This window comes from Phocoena sinus, chromosome 17 (genome assembly GCF_008692025.1).
Source record: "Phocoena sinus isolate mPhoSin1 chromosome 17, mPhoSin1.pri, whole genome shotgun sequence".
NCBI lineage: Eukaryota > Metazoa > Chordata > Mammalia > Artiodactyla > Phocoenidae > Phocoena > Phocoena sinus.
In genome coordinates this window covers 20,444,749-20,471,826 of record NC_045779.1, presented here as the reverse complement: position 1 = coordinate 20,471,826, position 27,078 = coordinate 20,444,749, and the positions used below count along the sequence as shown (strand labels likewise).

The window sequence follows — 27,078 nt, the reverse complement described above, 5'->3', positions numbered from 1 at the left end:
CTGTTACAGGAAAACGAAGTTTGCCAACTCCTCTTCTGCTGCCCTTGCTCCCTTAACTCCTGCCTCTCTGAAGTGAATTCAGGTTTGAGGCGAAGCACAAATGGGTGGATTATCCAGCTTAAAGAGAAAGTCCCTTCTAGTAAACTGTCCCCCATTTGTCGGCGCTCACCACTTTATCTGGGGGCATCACGCCAAATGAAAATGTGATGAGAAACTAACAGCAGTGCGGAAAAGCAGTAAATACTGACCAAGTCCCGGTGCCAGGGCGGCCGCTGTCGCCGGGTCCAGCTGGAAGGGATTGATCATCAGCTGCGGGTCGCCGGGGTTTTCCAGCTTCATCCCGGTCAGGCCTATGTTCTGGGCTAGGTAGTACTGATACAGCTCCGCCTCGGCCGGGGCGAGGCCCAGGTGCAGGTTATGCTGGATCTGCTTCATGTTCTGCTGCAGGAGCATCATGTTGTGCATGTGCTTTTCACTGGTCATGTGAATCCGCAGGTTCCGGGCCACGTTGGTTTCGTAATCGCACACCTCGCAGCGCCAGGTGGGTTTCTGCTTGGGTTTGGACGGAGAGGGGGTCCCGCAGCCACCGAGGCTAGGGTTGGAGGTCGGGGCCGAGTGGCCGAACACCTGCTCGCCGTTGCCGTTTTGGAGATTCTGCACGTTGTTCAGGTGCTTGTCCGACTGCATATGAATACTGAGGTTGCCTTTGGTAGTGGTAGAGTAGTTACAAACCTCACAGCGGAAGGGTTTATAGCCACACGTGTAACTCTCGCCCCGGGCGAGCCTGGGGTGAGGCTGTCCAGTCTTGCAATAAACACAGGAGCCGCCCGGCTCGGGGTGTTTCTCCTTCATGTGGGCCTCCAGGGTCTGCTGATACTTGTAGTGCCAGTTACATTTGGGACATTTGAGGGTTTTGCATGAGTTCCTTGAGTGCATCATAGTCATATGACCCCCAAGAGACCTCGAGGACCCCAAAACCGTGTCGCACTTGGGACACTCGATGCCACTGCCCGGTGAGCCGTCGCCGCTGGGCCCCGGGGTGCTGGGGGCGCTCGGGGTGAAGCCGTGCTGGTGCAGAGCGGCTGCGCCGTCTTCGTCCCCCCGGGCCGTCTCACTTGCGTGAGCAGCCGTGGCACCGTCTTGGCTGGCACTCGCTTCCGCCAAGTCCTTGCCACTGATGCCGTAGCCGGTGGCGACACCGCCCCCGGCCCTGACGGCGGAGGCCTGCTTTTTCTTTTCTGGGTCGTCAGAAACAGTGGCCGAGGAGGACGAGGGGCCCTTTTCAATGAATTTTAGCACACTGGATGATAAAGGAGAAATGCTTTGGTTTAAGAGAGGGAAATCTTTGTTACCAATACTATCGGTGAGTTCACCTAATGCTTCCTCGTCGTCAAGTTCATTGGAGTACGCATCCTCTTCGTCCTCATCTCCCGCCTCGGTGGGCTCGCTCTTGACTGGGCACCCCCCGTTAGGGTGCAAAGTGTTGCTCTCTTTTGGCCTTTCACAGTTGTTGTTCTCTTGGTCTTTGCTCTCTGACGTCTTGCTAGACTCAGACGATGAGTGGCTGAGGGAGACGGAGGTAATCGGGGTGTTCACTACTAAACTAGACAGCCCCCCCAGAGTGACTTCAGCCTTTGGCATTTGGGTGATCCCCAGCGGCTGCTCTGCTGAGCCGGGGGTGTTCGCGCTCCCCTTCAAGAAGGCAAAGTCAGCCGGCAAAGAGTCACCATTTTCAACATGAAAAGCGCTCCATAAACCGCGGAAGGTTGGGTCGGGTCCTATGAGGTTTGTAGTAGAAAAATGGGGATAAACAGAAGTGGATTTTTTTGGTTCCAGAAAGCTTATAAGAGGTTCTTTGTCTTTGCCGATCCCCTGTATTATGGCGGAGACGCATTTGTTACCGAGGAGCTTCTGTTCCTCCTCGTTAAGGGTCATCCGATGATCATGCACAGCATGGGTTACGAATGACCTGATATAACCGAAAGACAACTTGCACAAGAAACACATTAAAACAGGTTTCCTTTTCCCATCGCTAACACAACCATCGAATTTGGACAAGTCCACATTGTTGGGGACATCTTTGGACACACAGGAGTTTTTGGCTGAGCCATCACTGGTTAGATAGTCTTTCTCTCTCTTGTGTCGGAGATCATAGACACGGAAACTGTGCAACACAGGACCAACTCCTGCTAGTGCTGAGGTATTTGGGAAAGCCTGATCGGCCGTAAATGGTTTCCCGAGGGATGAAGCGATATGAAAAGTGTTGATGATCTGTGGGTAGAACGATAGAGGTGCAGAAGCAGAATGATCACCCTTCTCTCCAGCCGACGCCAGGGAGTCCAGAAACATCGCTGTAGAAAAGAGTTTGCTATTTGCCCCAGTCTGTGCATTCTGCCCACTTTCTTTGGAGTCCTCAATTATATAAGCTGACCCATCAGGCTGGTAAACGATCTCCCCGGTTAGATTTTCCACGTCACTGTCCTCTAACTCGCTGATCTCGCTCTCGTTGTCATCCTTCAGGGCCGGAAGGCGGGCATTCGGGCAGTGGTGTTCCATGTATTTCTGTAAACTGGGAAAAGAAGTAGCACATTCGTTGCACGGTATCTCCTTGGCTGAGGTAACCTGAGTGGCAGCTGCATTCTCGACGCTGAAACCCAGCAAGACTTCACTTTTGCGCTCATCGGTTTTCAGGTTGTCATCTGTGGAGCTGTTTTCCCTGTCAGGCTCCATCCCTGCAACTTTCTCTGGCACCTCATTATCAAGTTGTGCCGTTCCACATAGCTTTGATGTGCTCTGCCCATTTTCCTGCCTTGAGATAGGAGGGGAGTCACAGGTTTCCATGGCAATTGCTACATGGGGATCTCATTTCATCCAGCCTGTCAGGGACCTGGATAAAAAATAAGGTGAGAGGAGCCATTTTTATTAAATAACGACACAGCTCACTAATAGCCCATCACTAATTTACAGCTGCTGTAAACTCATACTATCTAAAAAGGTGAGGGGGAAAACTTAAAACCAGCATACCTATCTATCACAGACAGACTTTGTATAAATGTAGCAAAATAATGTAGATAGCTATCACAGGCATGCTTAGACATCCAAAGTGTTTTTGAAATCACCATGAGCATTCATCACAAATCTAAAATTCATATCAGTAAGCCGTATTTCTTTTTCATTCCTGTTTTCTGAAAACGGAGAGAACATACGTAAAAGCTTTAACACCCCCTTTAATAGAAATCTAAATGGCTTTCATAGATGATAGCAGGAACAAGAGGACAACACAAATAACTTGTAATTTTTTTAAATTTACCTTTTACTTTATCAGGCAGTGACTAGAAGGGGGGATGCGCGTGGGAGGGAGACCAACAATAAAGGAGCCTTAAAATGAGAAATATTACAGTCACAGGCAGCACGAACCAAACTCTTCTCTGGTTTTCATTTTGCCGGTAAATCAGCTTACTACAAATCTTCCTTGTGCAAAAGCTCTCAGCAGGTATCTGGCTGGCTCTGATTAAGCACCAATCACAATTCTTCCCCACACTTCAGTCACCTCAATAGGCACCAGAACAGAAATTAATATTTACTGCAACCAGTCCTATCATCCTAGGGGACAAATCGTATTCACTTTTTTTTTTTTTTTTTTTCCACTGCACTACGTAATGAACACCATTCCAAATACCATTTTGATGTTATCAATCCTGGTGAGTTGCCCATCTCTCAACCACTGCCTCAATCAACATCTCCTTTGGCTTAACAAATCATACCCAGGCACTACTGATGAAAATACTTCAATCTTTTTTTTTTTTTTTTAGCTTTCTCCAGGCAAGCATCTTAGGCCATAAACTCCCTTTGTTGAGAATAAGATGCACTCTGCAAAGCCATATCAGTTTCTGGTAGCATGGCAAGGTGCCAGGGGAAAGTTGGGCATAAGTTGGTAATAATGCGTTCCCCTTCTGTGTGTGAATATGTATGTGTGTGCCCACTTGTGTGTGTACCTGCAAACCTCAGCTACTGGAATAGCAGCTTAATTAGGGCTTAAGCTTCTCTGAGTCCCTGCAGATCTCTCCATTTGCAGAATGATTCCACTATACACGAGAGCTGAGTGCTCTCAAACTTTAGTGCTTGTTTTCATTCTGTGACCCAGGCACCATCTTGATTTTATGAAACAGGTAACCCATCTTCTTTCAAATCTCCAAACAGAAGGGACTCAGAACTTCAAAGCAAAAAGCAAAAAAGAAAGTATCAACACTTTCTCGCACGCTGACAATTTCTGAAATAAGGAAGGTTGACGCGGCTATACTGCATTACGTGTTCTATTGGGGACCTGGCTGTACTGCATTATGTATTATATTGGGGAGGATGGACATGCGATGACTCACCCTGGATGCCCCTCCCACCTCTACATTCTATTGTGTAGACTTCACAGTGGCAGAGAGCTAAGAAGAAAAACATAACTCTGGACTCATCAATATTACTAGGCATTTTAGAAATTCCTTTTCAAAAGTTCTTCTATAAGAAAGACATCTTTGAAGGTCACTGGCATATTAAGTATGAAGAATAACTTCTTCATACTCTCTTTACTGTAATCAAATTTCATCTTAGCTAAATCAGAGAGGAAGCCATCAGTTTCAAATACATCAAAAGATCTGCATAGATTGAAAATAAAATCAAAATTCGTTTTGGTATCTAAGATGGTTAAAATGACATTCTAATTGCTCACAAATCACACATCACAAAGCTTAGTGTGTAATTTTAATCATTGAAGAGCTCCAGGTTAATTATCCTCACGGCATGCATGCAGCTTTTAAAACTCTCTGAAATAATCTGATAAACCCCCAAAAGCGTGAAAACCTAATAATTTTCTAATTAGTCCACAAACATGAATGTTTACCTTTGCATTTACCAAATCTGTACAAGGTATACATACTGAAGGCAGCCAAAATGTCTAAAATAGAATCCCTTGATGGACTAAAAGATATGAGGAAGACAGGAAGAAACTGGAGAGTTGGAGTGGAAGCAAGGTGGTAAATAATACTAAATTAATGATCCTAGATTAAAATGTAAAGTTCCAGGACCCAAAGTAGTTATTTTTTTTCTTTCCTATGATAACTTCGGCAGATATGTGGAAGAAAATCCACCTTAATTACAAGAGTGAGGAAAGTTCTCAAACACTTTACAGCTTCGTAAAGAAGCTTCTGAGCTATTTTTATTATTTGAATTCTCTTTTACCTCCACGCCTACAACAGTTCTCAGCCTACAAAAACACTTACTAGAATTATTACACACATGCTGAATGCTCCCCAAATGAGTTATATGTAATGTGCAGTTAATAATTTTGGCCAGATGCCGAATGGATTCTGCAATATTTCTCTATATGAAATACTGCAGAGTCCATTCATGGACTCATGTCAATATTTCTCTATATGAAGTAGATCCTCTCTTTTTATTTTATCTTAACAGAGCCAGAAGTAACTTTCAAAAATGTAATGACATTATTGCTATGTGAAAAAAAAAATTATGAAAACTATACTACAGTGTCCATCACAGATCACAGCAATGTGGCAGGATATATTTTGTTACAATACTCCCACATAACTTTACACAAAATTGCCTATCAAGTTCTTCTCACAAGCTACACATTAATCAGAAACTAAGTCAAATACATAGTAAGTCTTCTCTGCAATTAAATTTACATTTAATTCCAAAAGCAACAGTAACAAAACTATCTGAACTGATAGAGCTAGTAATAGATTTACCTGATTTTTAAATTTGTAGCCATAGACTATGACCATGGCAGTGTTTACCAGCATGTTTGGATGGAATCGCTTTAGTTTGTGCGGTTAAAGTTATTTAGATCAATATGTACCGTGACACTGAATATGATGCTAAGTGATTTCACTGTCACCAGTGTCAGACAAGATCTTTCTTTTATCAACGTGTCCCACTTAGGAAATTTACACTAAAGTTTATAAGTCCCAGTTAAAAGACCACAAAGACAACCATTTAACTTAAACCACAGAATTCATTCCAAAATGACTGCATAGCAAGTAAACTCACTGTAAAAGTTGCTTCACCGTTTAAGCTGCTTTCTATTTAGTCTTCACCAATTTCTGTTCTCTACTGCCATACATTCTATTTAAAAAAAAAAAATCACCAAAGTCCTCAAGAAATCTCAAAGAGAAAACCTAATATAATTTTAATGCTAAATTCAGAACAATACATACCTGCTGGTCTGCTTAGAATACATGTACACAGTTTTGGGTATTCTCAGTAATTCACAAGATCAGCGACTTTGATCATGTAAATCCCTTTTTCGGAACTAATGGACAACATGCAGAAAAGAACTTTTATTGCTTGTTCTGCCTTGCTTTCGTCCTGCAGTCACTGCTGCCTAAACTCTTCTCTGCTAAATGACCAAACCCACCTACCAGGAGGCTGGCTAATGAAAGGGGGTGCTTTCTGAACAACAGAAGAATTCCTTTGCATTCAGAAAGCAGAGTTCCCATTAGAACCCAAAATCAGGCCAGTTTTACCTCTGTTTTTTAATTGAGATTGTCCCAGCCCTCCTCTGTAGCACAGTGAGACAGTGTTTGTGAAATGATTAAAAAGAACGTGATCTGATCAAGAGGACAGAATAATGAGAAAGGAATGCTAGGTTAGCCACTCTGCTAAGTGCTGGGAAAGAAGACCACTGTGCCCCTTTGCCTATTGTTTTTATTCTCATCTGCTCTTTAGCCAACTCATAACACTTTGAGTTGCAATTCCATTTTAAACGGGTTAAAAGTTGTCCACTTACAAGGGAATATGATAACAAGTTACAAATCCTAAATATATATATATGTATATATATAGAAAATAAATAAAAATCCTTGAATTATATCAAGTTTCCAAAAGGTCATCACTGTCTCTGCTGTGGCCTTTTCCCCATCCCAAATCCTCTATCAATATGTCATAGTGAGTTAGGCAAAGACAAAAGAGAGGCGCAGTGTGAAAATGGCACATATATCTAATCCTGACAAAGCAATGAATAGACCTTCACAAGTATAATTATACTTGTTTATTTGTTGCCACGTACAGAGAACTGATGAAAAAAATCCATCAAAGTGGTATTATGCAGACACCAAGAGCTTCTTTTCTTCGGTTGCTAAAGCCACATTGAAGCTTAAATTCCTTATTGTTAAATTCAGAAGAAAGAAAAAAAAAAAGATTTTTTGGCTGGACTGTTTTTTTTTTTTACATCATTTGCTGACAGATCTTTTGTGTCCTAGGCTGTACTAGCTCACACTGCTACCTCATTTTTACCCATGCTGGAATTCATAATTACAAACTACTGTACAGAAGCTTTTAGAAGGGTGTGGTGTGCTGACCAAGATGAGAAGGTAGTGAAATCTGGCTTTTGATGTATATCACAACACAGGTAAAGTACCTGTGTAGAAGTACCAGTTACGTCAGAATACATATTTGATCTCAGTCTTTTAAGTTGGTTGCTGGTGGTTTTCTTTACTCAGCTTTCTCTGCAATTTGCTTATTTTAGTATATGTTTAGTATCCCATTAAAGATCGCATAACTTCTTCCCCATTGCAGTATTAAAAACGTTAGCAATAAAGAAGGCAAATACAAGGATGTCAAAGGATTGAAAATATTGAGTAAAAAGATTTCAAACCAAAGTATTAAGGGACCATTATGTTCCAATAGACACTAAATTACGTAACTTAACAAAAGCACATTTTTACAGATGGGGGCGGGGCAAATAAGCTTTTTTTTTCTCTTGCAGGATAGAAATATATCAAAGTAAAAGCAATCTGCATAGTTAATGTTTGTAAGCTTTACAATTTAAAACAGAAAAGCTGTAATTTTTCTTTGCTGGCAATCTGGAAACACTCTGGAGTTAATTACAGCTGATTCGGAGTGAACCACACAAACAAAGACCAGTCTATGTCCAGACAATTATACTGCATTAACCAGCTTAGAGCTTCCTGCTGATGTTTCAGGGGTCTTCTGTTACACCCTTCTACCTTCCCAGCACGAGAGAAAATGCTTCTGCAAGAAGGAATTAATGAACAGAGCTGCAAAAGAATGTGTGACGACCTCTCCTGACATGGCAAAAACTTTCCACCCATGTCACGACAAAGGGGAGAAGGTAATTAAGTTTGAATAGAAGGATGTAACCAAATATAGTAAGCACCTAAACCAAGCACATTTTTAAAACGGGAAAGTTGACAAAGACAAACATGAGTGTGTAAGTCAATGAAGTCATTTTCCCCTGTTTACCTCTCATTTTTCTCATTAAAACCTAAATTAGCTATTCAGTGCAGATTTATTTCCTTCTCATAAACAGGACCCTTATAATCGATGCTTCTGCCTCTCGTTTTTTCTTCCTCTTCCTCTCCCTCTCTTTCCAGCCTCATTTTCCCTCATTCTCTCTCTCGTCTCTAAACCTCCATGGACTTTAAATGACAATTACATGTCATTAAACACATGTGTTGGAGAACTAAAGAGGAAAAGTACTCTTTGCCAATGGGTCCGATAGTTCTTAATTTGATTAGTTGTGGGAAATAGGAATTTTACTCAGTTTTCTTCGCAACTTTAATCAAACTCCAGCTACTTTCCTTAGAGAGAAATCAATAATCTCTCCTTAACCAAATTACACCAATATGACTCATTTTATTTGTTTGCTTCAGGAAAATTTCATAATCAGTGAGCAAAATGGACCTAATACTTTAGCTATCCTCTGTAAACAAACTTTGGTCCTTTTAACCAATCTAGCTGATTTCTAATTTTCTTATTCATTCTAATTGAAAATGAATAGTTTGCATTGGTGTGAGAAAGGACATGAACTGTAATTATGTTCAGTGCCTCTCTCTGATTCTTTCTTTGATACTGTTTTGCCAGTATTCCAGCTGACATTGGGGCTTTGTAGTGATTGCTTCATTAAAGGGTAAGGATGTCCTAATCAGCTAAAGCATTAAAGCATTACTAGAAAGCTGTTGTTTGCCAATACTGTGAGAATATACCAACCTTTTTTTTTTTTTTTTTTTGCTTTTGCTTTCTTTATAGAAGAAAAAGGTACCTCTGGATGCCATTACCCAGCCATACTTAAGTATTAATCATCTTCCCTTTGTCTCATCTATGCAAAGTAGGATTAGAGTTAAATGACTCTATGATCCTTTTAATTTTTTTCCCTAAATAAATATTAACCTACAAATCAATTAGTTGGTGTTATATTAAAACACATATAAATATACTCTCTGGAAATACTAAAAGGTTGTGTAAACTACCCTCATTTTACAAAGCATCTCAATGACGGACAGAATCATTTTCCCTTCTCAGACCCCTCTCCCTCAATCCCTACTATATTTGAAATTTCAAGTAAATAAAACTTTGAAATAGAAAGTCTAAACATGGAAACCTTTAGTTTTCCTTGGAAAAGCATGTACTGAATTAATCATTTTTAAAATTTATAAATCATATTTGCCATGTTTTTTATGTGATTTCTAGTCTTTAAAACGTAATTGACTAATCTCTCTGGCATACACCCAGTTTAAGAGTGTTTAGTTGATAATGCTTTTAAGTTGTCACATAGGAACATTTAAAAAATTCATCTTAATTGGTTTCATCAAGGTAAATATAACTATAGAATATTTGGCTTCAGGAACGGATTTACCAGACTAGTGAAAACCATTTCACACATACATTTTTCTCATATACAATGTGAAGACAATATATCCTAACATATACATGCATTTTTTTCTTCTTTGTCTATTAATATATAAAATTCATTATTGAAATACTGACAACTAAATATTTAAATGAGGAAACAATTGTATAATTATTTGTATTTCATGAGTCCCACAATATGATCTCATAACCAATATAGCATAAGCATAGTAGTATAAGTATATTATTATTTTTTTTTTTGAAAAATGTCATTCATTGCAGGCTAAGCCTACCATAATTATCTTCATAAAATTAATCACAGGTCAGGTATTCCAGCAAACAATCCTATTCCCAGGGCAATGATTTCAAACAATTCAAAATAGTTTTAATGATGAAAGTTATACGTATAATTTCTTAAATCACTACCAAGTGCCCTCTTACTATCCAAGACTCTTAGTCTATCAAATGCAAGTCTCTTTTTATATCCCATGTAGATATTTTAAATTATTTTATATTAGAAACCTAAGTGGACTAACATAGAGACTAACATAGAGAACCTAAGTGAAATGAAATGTTTCTTCTGGATGAAATGTTGGCAAATTTATGTTTGATCACTCAGATTTGTTGGTTATTTTATTTCTATTATGAAGAGCCTCTTGTTTGCTTTTTGTGTATGTGTGTGGTTTGTTTGTTTGTTTGTTTGGCCTGAAAGTTAATTTGGCTGCTGTCCATAAGTGATTCAGTAATTAACTTTTGTGTTTTAAATGTATGCACGTTAATTAAATTTCATTATAAACAAACAAACGTCAACCATAATTATAAGCTCCTTGGTTTACCCACATATTATCCCTTTTCAAACAAACTTGATGTCAGACAAATTAAAATCAAGCAGCCAGCAATTTTGAGTTGAATTTTACATGATCTGCTGGTAACCTGATTGCTTTAACTTCAATATCATTACAGGAAAAGTATTTCAGGAAAAATAATGACAAGAATTCCAACAGGAGACAAGGTTAATTGTATTGATTCAAAAGATGCATGTTCATAGGAACCATGTTGAAGGAATAATGTTATCTCAAATCTACAGTTTCTATTAAAATGAAGTTGTCCAGCATGAAAGAGGCAATTAAGATTAGTGTCTGCAGAACTAGAGATACTAAACTAACTAACTAATTATCTGGGCCCAATTATCTTATACTTTAAGTAGCAAAATATCAGTGTGGAGCAACTACAAGGCATAAGGTTTGCAGGTTTATTTACTGACTGGTGTATCTATTAGGACCAAGAACAAGTGGAGCTGTCAGGACATAATGAAGGTAAATGATTAGTTAGCACCAAGCCTGAACTCTTCTTCAATGCAATAAGAGTTAATTAAAGTTTACCACCAAACATCAACCAAAGAAGGATGTTGATCAGGTTTCAGCATTAAGTGCAAACAGACAATAGTTGGCAGCAATTAGTGCAGCTATCAAATGACATGCAATGATAATTATACATTTAAAACTGCTAAAGAGCTGGGGGAAAAAAAAAACTAATCAGCCTCTTTGACGACAAATACTCAAAGGGCAGGAAACAGGTATCAGATTATTTCACTTTAACACTGTAAATCAATAGAATTAAACAAGAAAAGGCTGTATGAGTACATTATCTGAAAGAGAACAGTTCACTGGATCCAAAATGAAATAAATCTGCTAGTACTGGTCTCTCAAAGATAAGAACTTCTGGAGCTAAAGAAAATCAGTTACTTTTCAATTAAAGTTTCAGAGTGAAGTCTGTGTAAAGAAAGTTTAGCTTCTGGGTTTTGTGTAAACCCAACAATGCAACAAGTATTCCAGCATAATTACTGTTATTTAAATTAAGTATTAATTTCCACTCTAAAGGTACTGTCAAAAGTGCTTTATGCCTGAATATTATCTTTGTGCGCTCGAATGCTACCTCCCTGAAACATGTTTAGATGTTAGGGTCAAAATTCTTTTAATACAGCTAAATTTAAAACAAAAGCCATGTATACATATTTAGTGTACATTATGGCAGGTCTTCCCTTGATGTCATTCAAATCTACAACTTCAATCTTCCCGGAATCAATGAGACTGCATACAACACATGCCTGAAAATACTTTTAATAAATCATCTCATTCTTTACCATGGTTTCTGGCTTGCAGCCTAGAGCATGTCTCCAGAAATGTGCCCATCCTCATGACCCCCACCTCTCCATTTTCCCAACTAATTCTGTTATGCTAAGGATTTGTACACAGTGTTGGCTAATCCCAATATTTCCCTGGAGCTAAATCTAAGCCATGGCCGACTCCCAGCACAAAAATATCTTTCTCCAAAAGCCCTTTCGCCCCCTTCAGCATTCATACACTCATTGGTCCTGACATTTTCACTTCAGCCATGACAAATGAGCTGATGACTCTGATGTGATTGCACGGGAGGATGGCTTTATCTAAAGATATATCATTAACTCTCATCACCATCTCCTAATATGGTTTTTCTGGGTTAATGTGTTGTGAAAATTTGAGGAAATTTTTGTGTAAATATATGCACTTTAAGGAGTAAGAGACTAACTTCATCAAAAGGAGAAAAGGGAAGCCAGAGTGGACAGGATCAGGGAAGGGAAAAAAGAAAAAAAAAAGACTAGCATTAACTAAATGTTGCTCTGGGGATTTAAGTAACTCGACTCAACCTCTGCCCCAGCAAACCAGCCATCTGACTGCCTCTTAAAGGCCCCTTCCCCTCCAGAGGGGCGGCTGGAGCAGAGCATAATCTGTGAAGTGGCACAAATGAAGCTTCTCAGATAAACACGGCTAATCAATCTGCAAGCCCATTTCTTTGTTTCTACCCCCCTCCCCGTGTAGGACGGATTTTACTCTCGAACCCTTAATTCCCTACGTTACTAAATCTCTCTAAATTCATTTTAATGGAAAAAGGGATTGTCAAAACCCATTTCCTTCCGAGGGCATTGTCTTCTTCAATTAGAAAGGAGCAATCTTTTTCTGACCATTATTAAATGTGAAACTCTTCAAGCTTTAAAAAGAGGGGAAAGGGAAACTTTTCCATTTAGCATGAATGTCACAACCTTTAGGTTAAGTTAGAACCCAAGTTCCAGTTACACAGTTCTCCTTATATATACTATGGAGCTTACAGAGTAGATAACTGTTATAACCTCTTCTGTCAATTCATCTGAGAACGCTCAGCCAATCAGAGTCGACTGTAGCATAACAGACCTCGGGAAAGGAGGTCAGGCTTTGAGGTAAAGTGCTATTCACTACTGGACCATGCAAGGAGCTCTTTATTCCTGTTCTTATTGGCATCAGTCCCCCTTACTAGAGCAAGAACAAAGCCAAGTGCTCGTGTGAGGTTTATGAATAAATCAGAGGTGAGCCACTTTAAGTGCTGCCCATGACTTCCTTGTTGACAGTGAGCCCTTAAACAGGCTTCTATGACCAGCAACTTCTGGCAAACCACAATGATTCCTAATCTGCACCCTGTTTCATTTCAAGAACTAAGTGGCCCACCCCATTTTTCCTGCAAGTTTTCACCTTTCAGGCAGTTCTTGTTCTATCTCGAGCAGTTTAGCTTTACAATCCCAGAGCAGTCAGCTGGCTCTACGGTCATCATAGAAATTGTACCAACTGAAAATCTTCCTTTGCTTGGAAGAATTCCACAAATGAAAACATCTCCAGCATGACAGAAATTATTCTCATATTAATATTATAGAATCTTTGGATATGGGAGGAGCTCAACCAACCAGGTTGAAAAATGTTAAATGATTTGCTGAAGGAGACACACACACACACGCACACACACACACACACACACACACACACACACACACACTAGATTCTCATTGGCTGTGCCCTGTAGTTGTGTGATATTTCCTGGAAATTTCTCTGAGCTTCAGTTTCCTTATGGGTTAAACCAGGGGATTGTGCTATATCCCTTCCGACTTCAACAAGCTATGGTTCTAATACAAAAACCCATTTAGATTGTGCTGGAAGACAGTTTTCCCTATGGAATTTTCCAAGACAGACCCAGATGTTTTTAAGGTCGCATTTTTTTTCAATAACCAGATTTCAAGAGGAGAGGCAGATTCCAGTAGTATAGTAAACTGAAGTGTTTTATTTATGTTTTTAATTAACAATCAGATTTTTTCATGTATTCATGTATTTATTGAGGATATTTACCAAGGATTTGCCAATATTGTCCATCACTGTGAATACAGGGATTAAACAGACATGGGTGCTGCCCTCATGGAGACTGAAATTTATTTGAGGAGAAATTTAAACAAGCATCATGAAAAATGCTAAGATGTTAATTATTTTCTTCCAATGAAATATATCCTACCCTATCAGTATTCAGTAAATGTTTAGCCTTAAATAAATGTGCTTCAAATGAATGGTTAAGTCCAGGGTCACTTATAAATGACCAGAATGTAGGCAAGGCACACACTTTTATTTTTAAGAAAAACTTGAGCAAAGATTGTGAACTAAATATATATTATAAATGTCAAGTGAAAACCAAACTCAAATCTAAGAAATTACTATCCAAAATGCACTTATATTTTCCATAAAAATATAAAGAATAATTTTAAGTGTGTATCTTACATGTAACACAATGGGAAATTATTATGAATTTAAAAATCAGAAAGAAAAAAACATAACAGAAATAGATTTTAGTTTAGAGGATCGAAAAATTGTGTTTATAAATGTATTAACCCTTATCGTGAATCTTATCACCTTTGAACCTGGGTCGTCCTCCTCTGAATAATGCATTCCTATAGAAAGATAAAGGACTGAGATGTCCTCCATGAGATAAGCCAAGAGGAGACTCATAACTTGACTATAAAATTCCCACAAGAAAGGCTTCCCTGGTGGCGCAGTGGTTGAGAGTCCGCCTGCCAATTCAGGGGACACGGGTTCGTGCCCCGGTCCAGGAAGATCCCACATGCTGTGGAGCTGCTGAGCCTGTGGGCCATGGCCGCTGAGCCTGCACATCCAGAGCCTGTGCTCCACAACAGGAGAGGCCACAGCAGTGAGAGGCCTGCGTACCGCAAAAAAAAATTCCCACAATTTAAGGGTTTTATAATATTACTGGGTTATTAAGAACTGGATCTTTTCTCTAGGTTGTTATAAATTTTGGTCAGTGGGGTGCCATGTAAACAGTATTTATTCTTCTTTCATGGCATATCAAAATATCATAACATCAAGTATATAAAAAGGTATTGCTATGACATCTAATCCAGTTTGGGGAAAACCTCTAATTCAAAGGCTTTCAAACAGGTAGGGTCAGCTTCAATACTGAAATAAGCTTTGTGGTCTCTTCTATTATTGTATATAATGGACAGTCTGGAATCTTGAGTTCCTATGGATAGACTAAAGTCTGAATTACTTTAAAACTGTTTCTGTTCTAATTTGTTTCTTATAAAAAAGATCCCAGAGATGCATTAAAATCATCTAGAAACCCCTCAAAACCAAAGCAACCTGTGATGATGTTGTAGCAAATAATGAGGTGGAGGCGTATCCACCTAGATGTCATCTAGGTATCTGTCAATGAGAAAACATGAGAAGAAGGAGACTACCCTTTGGTCCTACCTCTTAGGCATCCCCCTTGACTAATTCCTATCTCCCTCCCTTGTCAGGGACAGGGGCATCTCTCTTCAAAAGGTCTATGTAGATTTGCTTTATCAAGTACTCTTCAGTAGAGCATTATATCAAAACCAGCTATTGACAATAAAGAGGGGAATGAAGGATATCGGGCCCTATCCACATTCACTTATTTTAATACGTTCACAACAGTTTAGCCTTAGGTAAGCTCTACAGCAGCTCTGAGACACAAACGAGGAATCTGAGGCTCAAAAAGATTAAATAACTTTGATAAGGTCATCTATAACAAGAATTTAACCCAAGTGTCTTACAGATCTAATAAGATTTCTATTGGTCATTGAGTTGTCAAAAAATTGGAATAGATTTTCAAATATCTAAGACTTAAGTTAAACAAACTCATTTAAAAAGGAAAAAGGAATCCAAAGTAAACAGAATCAAAAGAATGTCTGGTTTTAACCTAAGTGTCATTCTTTCTCTACACTATGCTACCTCTAAAACATCACAGCTTTGTCTTTACTTTCCCTCCACAAAATACAAACCTTTCTTCTTCACACTGTGTTCATCGTTATTAAGAATACATTTTAAGTCACTGAGATCATTAGTACTTTTATGAATCGTAGACTCATCTTGACCATTCAAAGTACCTAGCCTAACCTCCTACTTAACACAAAAACATGCTTCCGGTCACAGTGGTAAGAGGCCATCCAGATTCTACTGGTCTCCTTTCAGTAACAGAGAACTCACGCTCTCAGAGGAGACAACATCACTGTTGGATTACCATTGCACATTTTCCTTTTCTTCTCTTCCCCATTTCCACCACATTTGTATTCATTCACGGAACAAACCCTTTTCTAAGCAGCCAATATAGCTGAGTGGCCATTGGTCCTAGAGCTGGGACAGCTGAGTTCTTGTCCTGACATGTTCCTACCTTGCTGGCTGACTCAATGTTTACTTCTCCAGAATTCAGTATGCCATATTTTAAAATGAGCTGGTTGAACTGAAGAACTATAAGGAAGTTTCCAGGATTTAGCCCTTTGATAGTTTCCAGTTGTCTTACCACCCTACCTGCTCTTTTTCTGTTGCAATCGTGTTGGCCACTTCTTAGAAAATGAAAGAAATTTAGTCTACAGAGGAACACCACACAGGCTACCCCTATAAACACATCTAAAGAGGAAAGAGAGACATTAACATGGAAAAAGGGTAGGGGTGGGTGTGTGTGTCTGCATACACACTCCTATTTTGTATCTATTAAACCAAAGGAGATGACTCACTCTCCATTCATTAGTGGGCTCAGGAAATTTTAAGTATGAATTGCTTTATTGCTAAATGTATGGGGGAAAAGTACTACGAACTATATATTAGAAAATCTACATTAGTAAAGCCTTTCAGGTTTAATAAAGGTACTTTGGGATATGATTGGGCTTCTTCAATTTATTCTTCCAATCAGGCAAATTTTAAGATTCTTTATAAACTTCCTTCTTAGAAAGTTTTGTTCTGTTATTAACAGTACAACCAGGTGGCATACACCAGCTCATATGTTTTTGTATTTTAACACTGTTAAAGCTATGGATTTCCTTTCTTCTTTACAGTGAAGGAAAAGAATTTTATGGATAGTTATAAAATGCATATTTTAACCCAAAAGTCGATTTTCCCTGGTTAAAATGATTTAGATCCGAGTAAATGCCTGCAGAACGCTTTCTGTTTTTACAGCTAGAACACGATGGAAATTATAAACTTTGTCCTAGAGGTACGTGCTATAATGTGTACCATTCAAAAATTATCAACTGTGCACTGTCGTCTCCCCAGGACAAGCAAACATTAGAAATGATCAATCATCTAAATATATGATGCTAGTGTGTGAACCCCTGACCCAAATGACTAAAACACCTACTCAGGACTTGTCTTGGACCATCAGGGCATTATGACACATTAACTAAGTCAAGCTGCCCAAATTCTTAAATTGTATTTGTTTATTTTTTCAATCTCTAGAATGTTAAAGTGGCTAATTATACCAGAGACAAGCTACTTGCCAAATATGACTTTAGTGTCAAGCCATTTTTAGGTTGTGTGCGTACATTCAAAAGTGCCTCAAAATGGCAAATATTTTAGTTCACTCACAAACCTTGAAAAGAATAGGGGAGTGGGAAGCAGCCATTCCTGGACTGAGGATTGTATGTCAAACGTGAAACCGTATCAAACTTTCAGGGCAACTTGTGAACCTCTGAAACGAGGGAATTAACAGAACATCAAATCCAGCAAGATCACAGGGGGAACAATCCATATACAAGAAAATAATGCCATTGAGCCCTCATTAAAAGACCATTTTGTCCTTAGCCATCAAAGACTGTGAGTGCACTAAGATCTTGGTTATATCATCAGGGATAACTAAAACAAGTGCCAAGAGAAATTGTGCACTTTTAGTTCTCACATGTGTCCATCTGTTCACATATAAACATATATTCTGCTTTCTGTCTGATTCCTAAAAATCTTGATATCAGAATACCCTGGGCTTTTGCCCATTTCCTAAGAATGCAGACATCACATAAGCTACTATTAACCCATGTGTGATCCACTTCCATGGTGGCTGGAAAGCTGCCAGTTACAACACATGGTGCTTGGTTAACAATGTCTTAAAATATAAATGAATTTATTTTTTAAATTAGCACATTTTTCTTATGGAAATATCTTAATAAGCCCTGCTTCATGTAAAAGAATAGCTTCCATGTGGATTTTTTTGTTCTTTTAAGAGTTTTGCAAGCATATCCATAAAGTTAACCAGAAAAGTTTCTGAAACAATCCAGAATTTCTTGACAATTTTTCTAGAGAGCTCTAGTAAAGAATTTTGGTGACTTTATATAACAAAGATCAAACACTTTTCCCTTACAATGTTCTGTACTCAAGAGGCAACCTTACACTTTAATTTATGTGAAAACACTTCTGATTCCGCAAGTTTCCATGTAACCATCTTAACAGTACTGAATAGCAACTGAACAGTTAAAGTGATGAGGCAAATAGAAGTTCTACAATCTAGTAACAAAACAAGTTAGGTTAATATCTGGCGGAATCTTTCAATCCTGCTCTGGGGTAGCCTTCAATGGCTCATTTGTGGTGACCCCAAACCGGAAAGAGCTTGTTTAAAGTGTATACATATAAATAATTATCCACACTGTATTTGATTTACATATGTACAAAAGAACCAATTCCCACCTTTGAAAGTGTCTTAACACTTATGGTATTTTAACTGCCCTAATTATGGTTGAAGAAACATCATTAAGAGCCCTGATCACATCAACTGATAACCAGTTACAGCCCTAACTAGTGACAAGGGAAAACCCTACTGCAAATGTCTCCAAGAGTACTTAGACACTTTCACAAAGACTTATCTCTAAGTGAAATACACAATACTCCTACAAAGCAACACGAAGATGAATTAAATCCTAAGGAAATAACTCTGTATCCTCTTCCACCAGCCCCTCCCAGCCCGAAAAGCTGAAAGGCCACTTAAAACACTTAACATTGCCAAAAAATCAGAATACACAACTCTTTCCCAAGTGAAGTGTTCTACCAACTGAGACAACTATTTATAGCCGATAGGGTAGGGGATGGGGGAGGGAGCATCATATATTCCATTATTAACTACATGAGATATCCACACCGTACCACTGGCTTCTTCTGAAATAACTGTTTTTGCCAGCAAAGTGCTGGGAATTCTTGATACCCAATAGTCAATATTTGGCTAGCCTAGCATGTATCTGAAAACTCTTCTATATACAAACCTCTGTTTATCGTCCTCTAGCCGCACTACTGCCATACATATTACTTCCCAGTGATGATGAAAACTCAGGGCATCTTAGAAAGTTGCTGAAATCTGAGCCCCTGCTTGTTTTCTCAAGTCTTGGACAAACATAACTTTAGAGCGAGCAGAGCATAGGCATAAAGAAAGAGGAGCCTGCATTTTCATCTTCCTTTCATCTCGGTCATTCAGTCAGCCATTCAGAACCCTATTCAACAGAGCTTTTCATTATGCAAAAAAATGCTAATCCTTTTCCGATGCTTTCACACTTGTATAAACCCCCATTCCTTCAACTGAAAAGCAATTATATCAGTTTACCTTTCTGTCAAAAACAGGATTAATATTCCAATAACAGAATTTCCTTTCTTCTCCTATCTTTCTGCTTTAGGAAACTAGAGATTATTAGTAGAGGCATTCTTAGAACAAGAATACATTATTTTAAATATGATTATGTGAACCAATGAGCGGGAAAAGGAGAAGAATCATAGGAAGAAAAAGTCCTTCAGTTACAGCAGAAACTCTTTTCTGTGACACAACTGACCTTTCCTTTGCAGATGCCCAAAGACGCGGAGTCTCACTCTGGTCTATTAATCAGAAACAAATTATGAAAGAATGTAGCTGGACTGGTTGACACTATCCCATCTTGGGAGACTCAGTCACAGCCTAGTAACAATGTCCTCTTCATGGGTAATGAAGAGCCATGACAAATGGGGCAGAGAAACTATTTATTTGCATATGTAAATTCTCACACAAGGGAAACATGTACAAACAAGTGTCATTGTAAGGTGGATTAGGCAAACAACGCTTTCTTTTTAGGACATTCTGCAGCCCAGAACATTAGTCAGCACAATTAAACCAGTCTCCATGGAGACTAATGAAATTTCACCATGGTATGAGTTAAATTAGATAGCTAGTTATGTGTTTCCACAATCCAACTTGAAATCCATTATTGTTTCAGAACAATACAGCAATTGTGCCTAGCTGATCTTTGCCAGCTCAACAAGCTTCTAAGTTGACAATTTGCATATGTTAATATAATTAAGCACTAATTACATGAAACTTGTACATATTCACATGCACTTTCCCTGGGCGCTTTTCAGTTTGAACCTTGGCGAAGTCTTTAACCCTTAGAATGGTTTGAGAGGAAAAAAAAAAAAGAAACTCTGCCTGTGGGTACAGCCCCTAGGCAGACACAGAAAGGCTCCTCATTTATAAACACAAAGCTTAACCTGGCTTCTCATATTTCTAGCAACAATGACAGAAAATATTTTGTGAATGTGCTAGGGACCAGGGATAAGAGAAAAGGGATTGGGGGGTGGGGGGTGGATTCATCTTTAAAGACTCATAACTAGTATCTTCTCATAGGTAAGTAATAACACTCATTTCAAGAAAAATGTTAAGGAAGAGTTTGCTGTCACTGACATTGTCGAACGTTGGGAGATGAAAATGATTTGACAACAGCAAAAACAGCAAGTAGAAAAGGAAAAAGGAACCAGCAGCACCTAATGAGCTTTACATAAATATATGCAGAGGCAATTAAGCAATGTTAATTACTATGACAGCAGTTAATTGAATATAATTAGATATTTTAAGCCACTGAATAAAGCATAGTTAAGATTAATTTTATTGAGATTAATTGTAAATAAGGAGAGATTAACTCTGTGTTTTGACAGGCATAAAAAGTAGTTCTGCAAATGAAGCAGGAGCGTGGCCACCAGTCCAAAAATCATATATTATTTTAATGTCACACCTCAGAATCATCTCCTCAATAAACATGACTTTTCAAACCCAAACAGACAGGAATCTTGAAGAAAAACAAACAGCTTGCAGAGATTAAAGAGCCTTTTGTCCTTTTTCATGTGCATTTCTTTTAACAGACTAAATTAAGCGAGTCTGGTGTACGTGTTTTAGGAAGGAACATTTCACACTGAATGGAAAAAATGTTCTATCACATATGAAATTCGTGCAGCTGCGCGGAACTTGGTCCAGATGGTTTTAGACTATAAAACACCCCCAAATGATAGACAGTAGGCCTTCCCAAGATTATGTGATAAAGTCACAATCTTTTATTTTGACCTCCCAAATTTCTGCTTTGTATTATTTCCCATCAAGTCACATATTTTCTTTTACAAATGTGTTTCTCCAAGAGGGTTAAAGAAGCGTTGCGCCTACTAAGTGTTAGAAATAAATGTTAAGCGAATGGAAGAAGGCCTCTATGAACAGATATCAGCTAAATCACTCAGCCCCAAAATGCAATGATAGCCATGACAACAATGCAAATGACAATACTTGGTTATTACAATGGTTACTAGAAATATTTCTTGGGAAAAATAGTGCTAGATGAAAATCCCTTCCAAATACTTTCACACCAAGCTAATTCATGCATACTCTTTAAGAAAATGAACACAGTCTTCAAGAATGCTGAACAAATCACTAATAAGAAAGGAACTTCAATTGATTTTGAAATAAATCAATAGGTGATTAACATAATATTTTTAAAGCAGCAGAATGTATGTGTGTGTATATCTCTATATATTACATAAACATATATATTTCCAACACCTCTTAGCTCTTAATTGAACAAGGGCTTTATGCTGTGGAGCCTGGCTCTACATTGCCTCACAACTTCTTTAGGATGCCCTTGGTCTTTATAACAAAAATCCTAAAATGGTCTGTGAAACAAGACTACGACGACAAGCCATTCTGCAGTGAAAGATTTTAAATCATCCAGCCTCTTTTAATAGACTTGAGACTTATTGAGGTAGAAACCATAAAAAATGAAGAAGGGAAATTTAATCCCTGAAATATTGATTTGCACATTAATATCATATAGGCAGAGGGCAATTTGGCTTCGTGGAAATGACACATTGTCGACCCTTGGTGAAGTCAGAGCCAATCTAACTGCTGAACATGTCTGAATCTCAAGAGTTATTAAGGGCTTCCCTTCTTGCCTTTATGACTTTTCTTCAGCCTACCAATGCAATCTTAAATGTATTATCTTTAAGAAATAATTGTAAAACCTCAGGGGTTTTCCAGTTAATGGAAGGAAGGCCAAACCACATCAGATTCTGAAATGCAACATTAAACCCTTGCAATCAACAAAACCACCTCAATTCTCATCCATCCAGGGCAGGATCTAATATTGTTATTAGAGATAATCAAATTTCATTGTGTAAATTTAGGCTCATGGTCAGAATGGAAGCAGTAAATTCTGCAATATTAAACAGTGATTTTCTCAGCCTCCTTTATGTTTTCCATTGCTGGGACAGCATCTTTTAAAATAATCCAACTAGCTCAAAATTAATGGGCAGATCTGGGCTCATCTGCTAAAAACTGCAAAAGATTACAATAAAGCTGAGCGTGTTTCCTTCATTTTTAACTTTAAGTGGCAACTTTCACTTCCTAGACCCAGAGCCCACTCTCCCTGCCTACCCCACAATTGGGTGCTATTGCTTTGACTTACACAGCTGGTTTACCTGACCTTTCTTTGTTCCTCAGGTACATATCACTTTTCAGATTTATGATATTTCCCCCATATTTCATTGAGTCTATCTTCATTGACATAAAAATGAAAACAAATGAGTTGACTTTTCAAAATCCAAAAGCAACCAGCTACTGAATAAATACACAGTGATACTCTCTCCCCAGTTTATGCCATAAATATTAGAACAGTTTTTTTTTTTTTAATAGCTGTATAAACCTTATGAGCCCCACACTGAAGCCAGGTGCAAGAGGTTAAAACAGCTGGCTAGCCATCTTTTATTTTTGTGTGCCTTCCTGCTGATTGAAACCGCAAACGTTGAAAACTATCAAATATTCCCTTAAGGATTTTTTTTTTTTTTTAAGAAGAGGAAGGAAAAAAGAAAACCTTCGTTTTCTTTAATATGCTCCTCCGTGGAGAAGAAAAACTCTAAAACACAATCAGTCACAGAGATTGTGAAATGATCCCAATCCCTCCTTTCTGTTGTATTTAAACCATCCTTTCCAACAACTTCTAGACACAATTGTTTTTATTCTTCAGTTAGAAAAAAAGAGAGAAAAAAGAAAGAAAGAGAGAAAGCCTGAGCTTGCTCTGTCAGTTTTGCCAGTAAATATAAAGTAAAACAAGTGTTGATGGCACCGAGAGTGTTACATACCCGGGCTGTGTTTTTGCATTGCTCTCAATGGAAGCGATCGATGCCCGTGTCACTGTCGCGTCCCAATCGCAGCCAAGTCTCAGCCTTAATCTAAGCAACATCCGAAAAGGCAGCGACAGCCGCAGCCTCTCCCTGACTCTTCCATCCATCCACCCAACTAAAAATATAATACTACATATGAGCTTTAACCACTCCACGTTTATAGGGATCAAGCCACTGAAAATCCAGGAGAACACAATAAAAAAAAAAAAAAAAAAAAAGCCCTCCTTCTGTCTCTTGTCTCTCTCTCCTCTCTCTTCCTCTCTCTCTCCTCTCTCTCTGTCTCTCCTTTTGCCATCTACATGATCCTTGATTAAACATGGAACAGAGTTAATAAAAAAAAGGGGGGGAGGACTCAAGGAGAGGAAATGCAACTGTCAGAAATCGGGACCGCCAGATTTCCTGGTGAACCTGCCTCTCTGAGTCAGTGTCAATCCACCATCTTCCGCCAGTGAACTTGTCTTTGGGTTTTTGTTTGGTCTGGGGGGGTTGTTGTTGTTGTGTGTGTGTGCTTTTTTGGAACGGGGGAGGGGAAAGGCAAGGTGGGGGCTGGCGGTGGGGGGGAGTAGGGAGACCGTGTGTGTCTGTGAGTGTGTTGAGTGTGAGTGTGTATGTGTGTGTAGGGGTCGGGGTGGGGGGGTCCGTGTTCGCGATCTGAACCTTTGGTACCTACAAGGAGGGTGTCTCACCGAACGGTAGCTAAGACCTCACCAGGACCGCGCGGGAGCGAGGAGTCGCGGCCAAAGGCGCCCGCCGGAGCCTCGTCTCTGGGCCGGACCCCAACCCGAGCGGCCGAAAGGAACCCCCCGCCCGGACCACAGGTAACAAAAGAAATACAAACCAGTGCACCGTCTTCGGGACTGGGGGTGGGAGGGGCTGGGTGGGGAGTCCTCTGTAACTTGGGCATCGGCAGAGAAACTTTATACAATTCCATGAGAAATTTTATTATTTATTTTTCCGATAGAAAAGAGCAGAAAGAATGGGGGGAGGGGGGAACAAGATAGAAGTAGAAGGAAGGCGAGACCCGACGCATTCCAGCCCCTCTTCCCTTAGCTGCTCCCGGCCGGAAGGCGCACTTGATGCCGGGAGAGGCGAAGAAGGTGAAGTTCGTTTGTAGACCTGGAACCCCTTTGGGGGGTGCCGGGGAATAAACCAGTTCTCACAACCGGCCACAGACCCCCCCCCCCAATACACACACACACACACACACACACACACCTTGCCCTTCGCCAAAAGAAAAGGAAAAGATTCTTGACCCTGAGCCGCGGGCAGCTCTCCTCCGGTCTAAGACACACCCAGCAGCGAAAGCGCCCCGAGAGAGCTGCGGCCGCCTCCCGGGTCCCTGGCCCCGAGGCCCGGCGATCCCGCCTACTAACGGACCTGTCTGGCGTTCGCCGGCGCCCGGGTCCGCGCCGCCCGCGCCGCCTCCCTCTCCGGCGGGCGGGCGTCTACCTGCAGCCCCAGCCCCGGCTCGCGCCCCAGCCTCTCGGAACCCCCTGCCCACCGCGCACGGAGCCGCGGGCCTCCGCAGCTCCGGCGCGCTAAGCACCCTTCTTAGAACTTGAGCGAGGGAAGAGGGGTGGTGAGAGGAGGAGAAAACCAAGGCTGAATGGGAGGGGAGGGGAGCAGGAAGAGAAGAGGGAGAGAGGGGCTCCGAGTCCCACCGACCAACGTCCAAACTTTCGGAGGATGGGTGCGAAGGAAGGGTCATCCCGACCGGGGTGCGGGGACGCGGGGCGACCGGGGGCCCCTGGCAGTGTCCGCGCCGCCGCGGAGCTGACAGCTTCCCCGCGCCTCGAGAAAGCCCCGGGCTCGCGGTGGAGACAGAACCCGAAAAGACAGGCAAAAGGAGAGAAAACTGCTCGGCCAAACGTGGATGATCCGCCACTTAATCCAAAAGTTAAATCCCGAAAAACGCACACACACACACACACCCCAAAGAAAGTGGAAAATCAGGTCCTTCAGTGCCCCCTTCCTCCCTCGGCGGAGCAAATCCTGGAGCCAAAAAAGGGGGAAAGAGATAGAAAAGGGGGGGCAGAGCGGAAGAGATGGTCGGGCTGAGGGGATGTGTGCGAGAGCGAGCGGGAGCGAGCGAGCCAGGCGCAGAGAGGGAGAGAGGCGGAGAGGGAGAGAGAGGGAGCGAAATATCAAAGATTGTGCAAGATCAGGCTGGAAAGATAATCGATACTCGACCTAAATTTAACACAAACTACTCAATAAAAGTTAAAGAAAAAACTTACTTTCCATTTCCCCTGCAGTTCCTACTCGATCTTCGCCTCTTTTTTGTTTTGCTTTTATTTTACTTACAGCTGATCACATCCAAGTAAAACGAGAGGGTTCATTAAAAAATAAAAAAAATTAAAAATTAAAAAAATATTCCTCGAACTTTATTGGGTGAAAATAAAAACGCTGGAGCAGAAAGTGGGGGGCATGGAGCGGTCCTCGGGGGTCCGGGAGGAGTTAAAGCATGTGCCGACCGCGGTCTCGCTGTTTGGTTGTGAAGGGGTTGGGAAAAGGAGGAAAGGAAATGAAAATCCGATATGTCTTTATTCTGCTAATTATTATCGTTTTAGCCCTGTTTAAAAAAATGGCTGATTAAGTTGAGTGCGCATGTCTTTGTGTGTCTATTCCCGATATGCACTCTGGGAATGAGAGAGGAGAGAGAGGGAGAGGGAGAGGGAGAGGGGGGAGAGAGAGGTGTAATTAGTGAGGTGATCAACATTCCCCAGACTGCAAATGACGCGCAAGCCCGGACCCGGAGCAGCCCGGGAGCCTCGCGGCTTCCGAAGCTCGGAGCGCTGCGGCGGGAATCCGGGACGCGGCGACCACAGAGAGGGCAGGGGATGGGGACCTCCGGGGCTCGCACCCCACGCGCCCCTGCGCGCGCGACTCCCAAACTTCATCAGACACACACACACACACACACACACACACTCACACACACACACACACACACACTCGGCAAGGAGGGGGAGAAAATAAAACATAATACCGCCCCAAACGTGCCCTTTAACCACTCGAAAAAAAAATTGTTTTTTATTTTAATGAGGCAAAGTAATTATTATCGGACCAGAGATTTGTTTACTAGGAAGCTTTAAGCAGAAAGAGGAGTGAGGGCAATAAAAAGGTTTTTCTCTGCTTAGTTTATTCTGCTACGTACAGGAAAGCACTTTAACGGCGAAATGCGGGGTCCTGAGCTAATATGCAGATGTATGTAAATAAAGGGTGCCTGGCTGTGTGCAAATACCGCTCTGCCCAACCTATTTCAAAGGAGGGATTGCACTCTGGATCTGTAGGCACTCAATGTGAACACGTATCTTTCGTTTGTACACGCAGGAAAGAAAACCCAGGGCGTGGAAGATGGAAGCGGTTAGTTTAGTCAAAGTAAACTTTCAAATGAGAATAAGGGATGGTTGCGAGGATGATAGTGAGGGTACGGTTCTAGCCCTTATGTAATATTTTTGAATATTTTATCAGAATTGCATAAGTTCAGTGTAATAGCTTTAAGAAGACTTAGGAAGAAAACCTTTCATCTTGCAAGTGTGTTGAATTATCTTTCTTGAAGCACATTATGATGAATTTTAAAACCCCACTACAGATCTCATTAGAATGAAATATACTTGGTATTTTCTGGTGCAAAATTTAAGGTGGCTGATTCTCATTTGAAAATCTAATTATCTCTTTCCAATATTACAGATGTGAATATGAGTGACACTTTCATTAAAAGATAATTAACTAAAACTAGGAATAGACATACTTTTAAATACCCCCTACTGAATATGGACTATACTGAATACGGACTATACTGAATACGGACTATACTGAATATGGACTATATATATGTATA

General features: G+C 40.3%; 1 protein-coding gene across 2 annotated transcripts in view; it reads right to left on the bottom strand.

Moving 5' to 3' along the window:
* The window catches only part of ZFHX4 (zinc finger homeobox 4), a 181,634-nt gene extending 155,781 nt beyond the window's left edge, over positions 1 to 25,853 (bottom strand). The window contains exons 1-2 of one of the 2 annotated variants that reach the window (XM_032610394.1): positions 25,472 to 25,853; positions 249 to 2,887 (exon numbers count right to left, since the gene is read on the bottom strand). In XM_032610394.1, coding sequence (XP_032466285.1) covers positions 249 to 2,841 — 2,593 coding nt within the window. In that variant the 5' untranslated portion in view covers positions 2,842 to 2,887; positions 25,472 to 25,853. The remainder of the gene's footprint in view (positions 1 to 248; positions 2,888 to 25,471) is intronic. The other variant, XM_032610395.1, reaches the window with a different exon arrangement.
* Between the last annotated feature and the right edge of the window lie 1,225 nt (positions 25,854 to 27,078).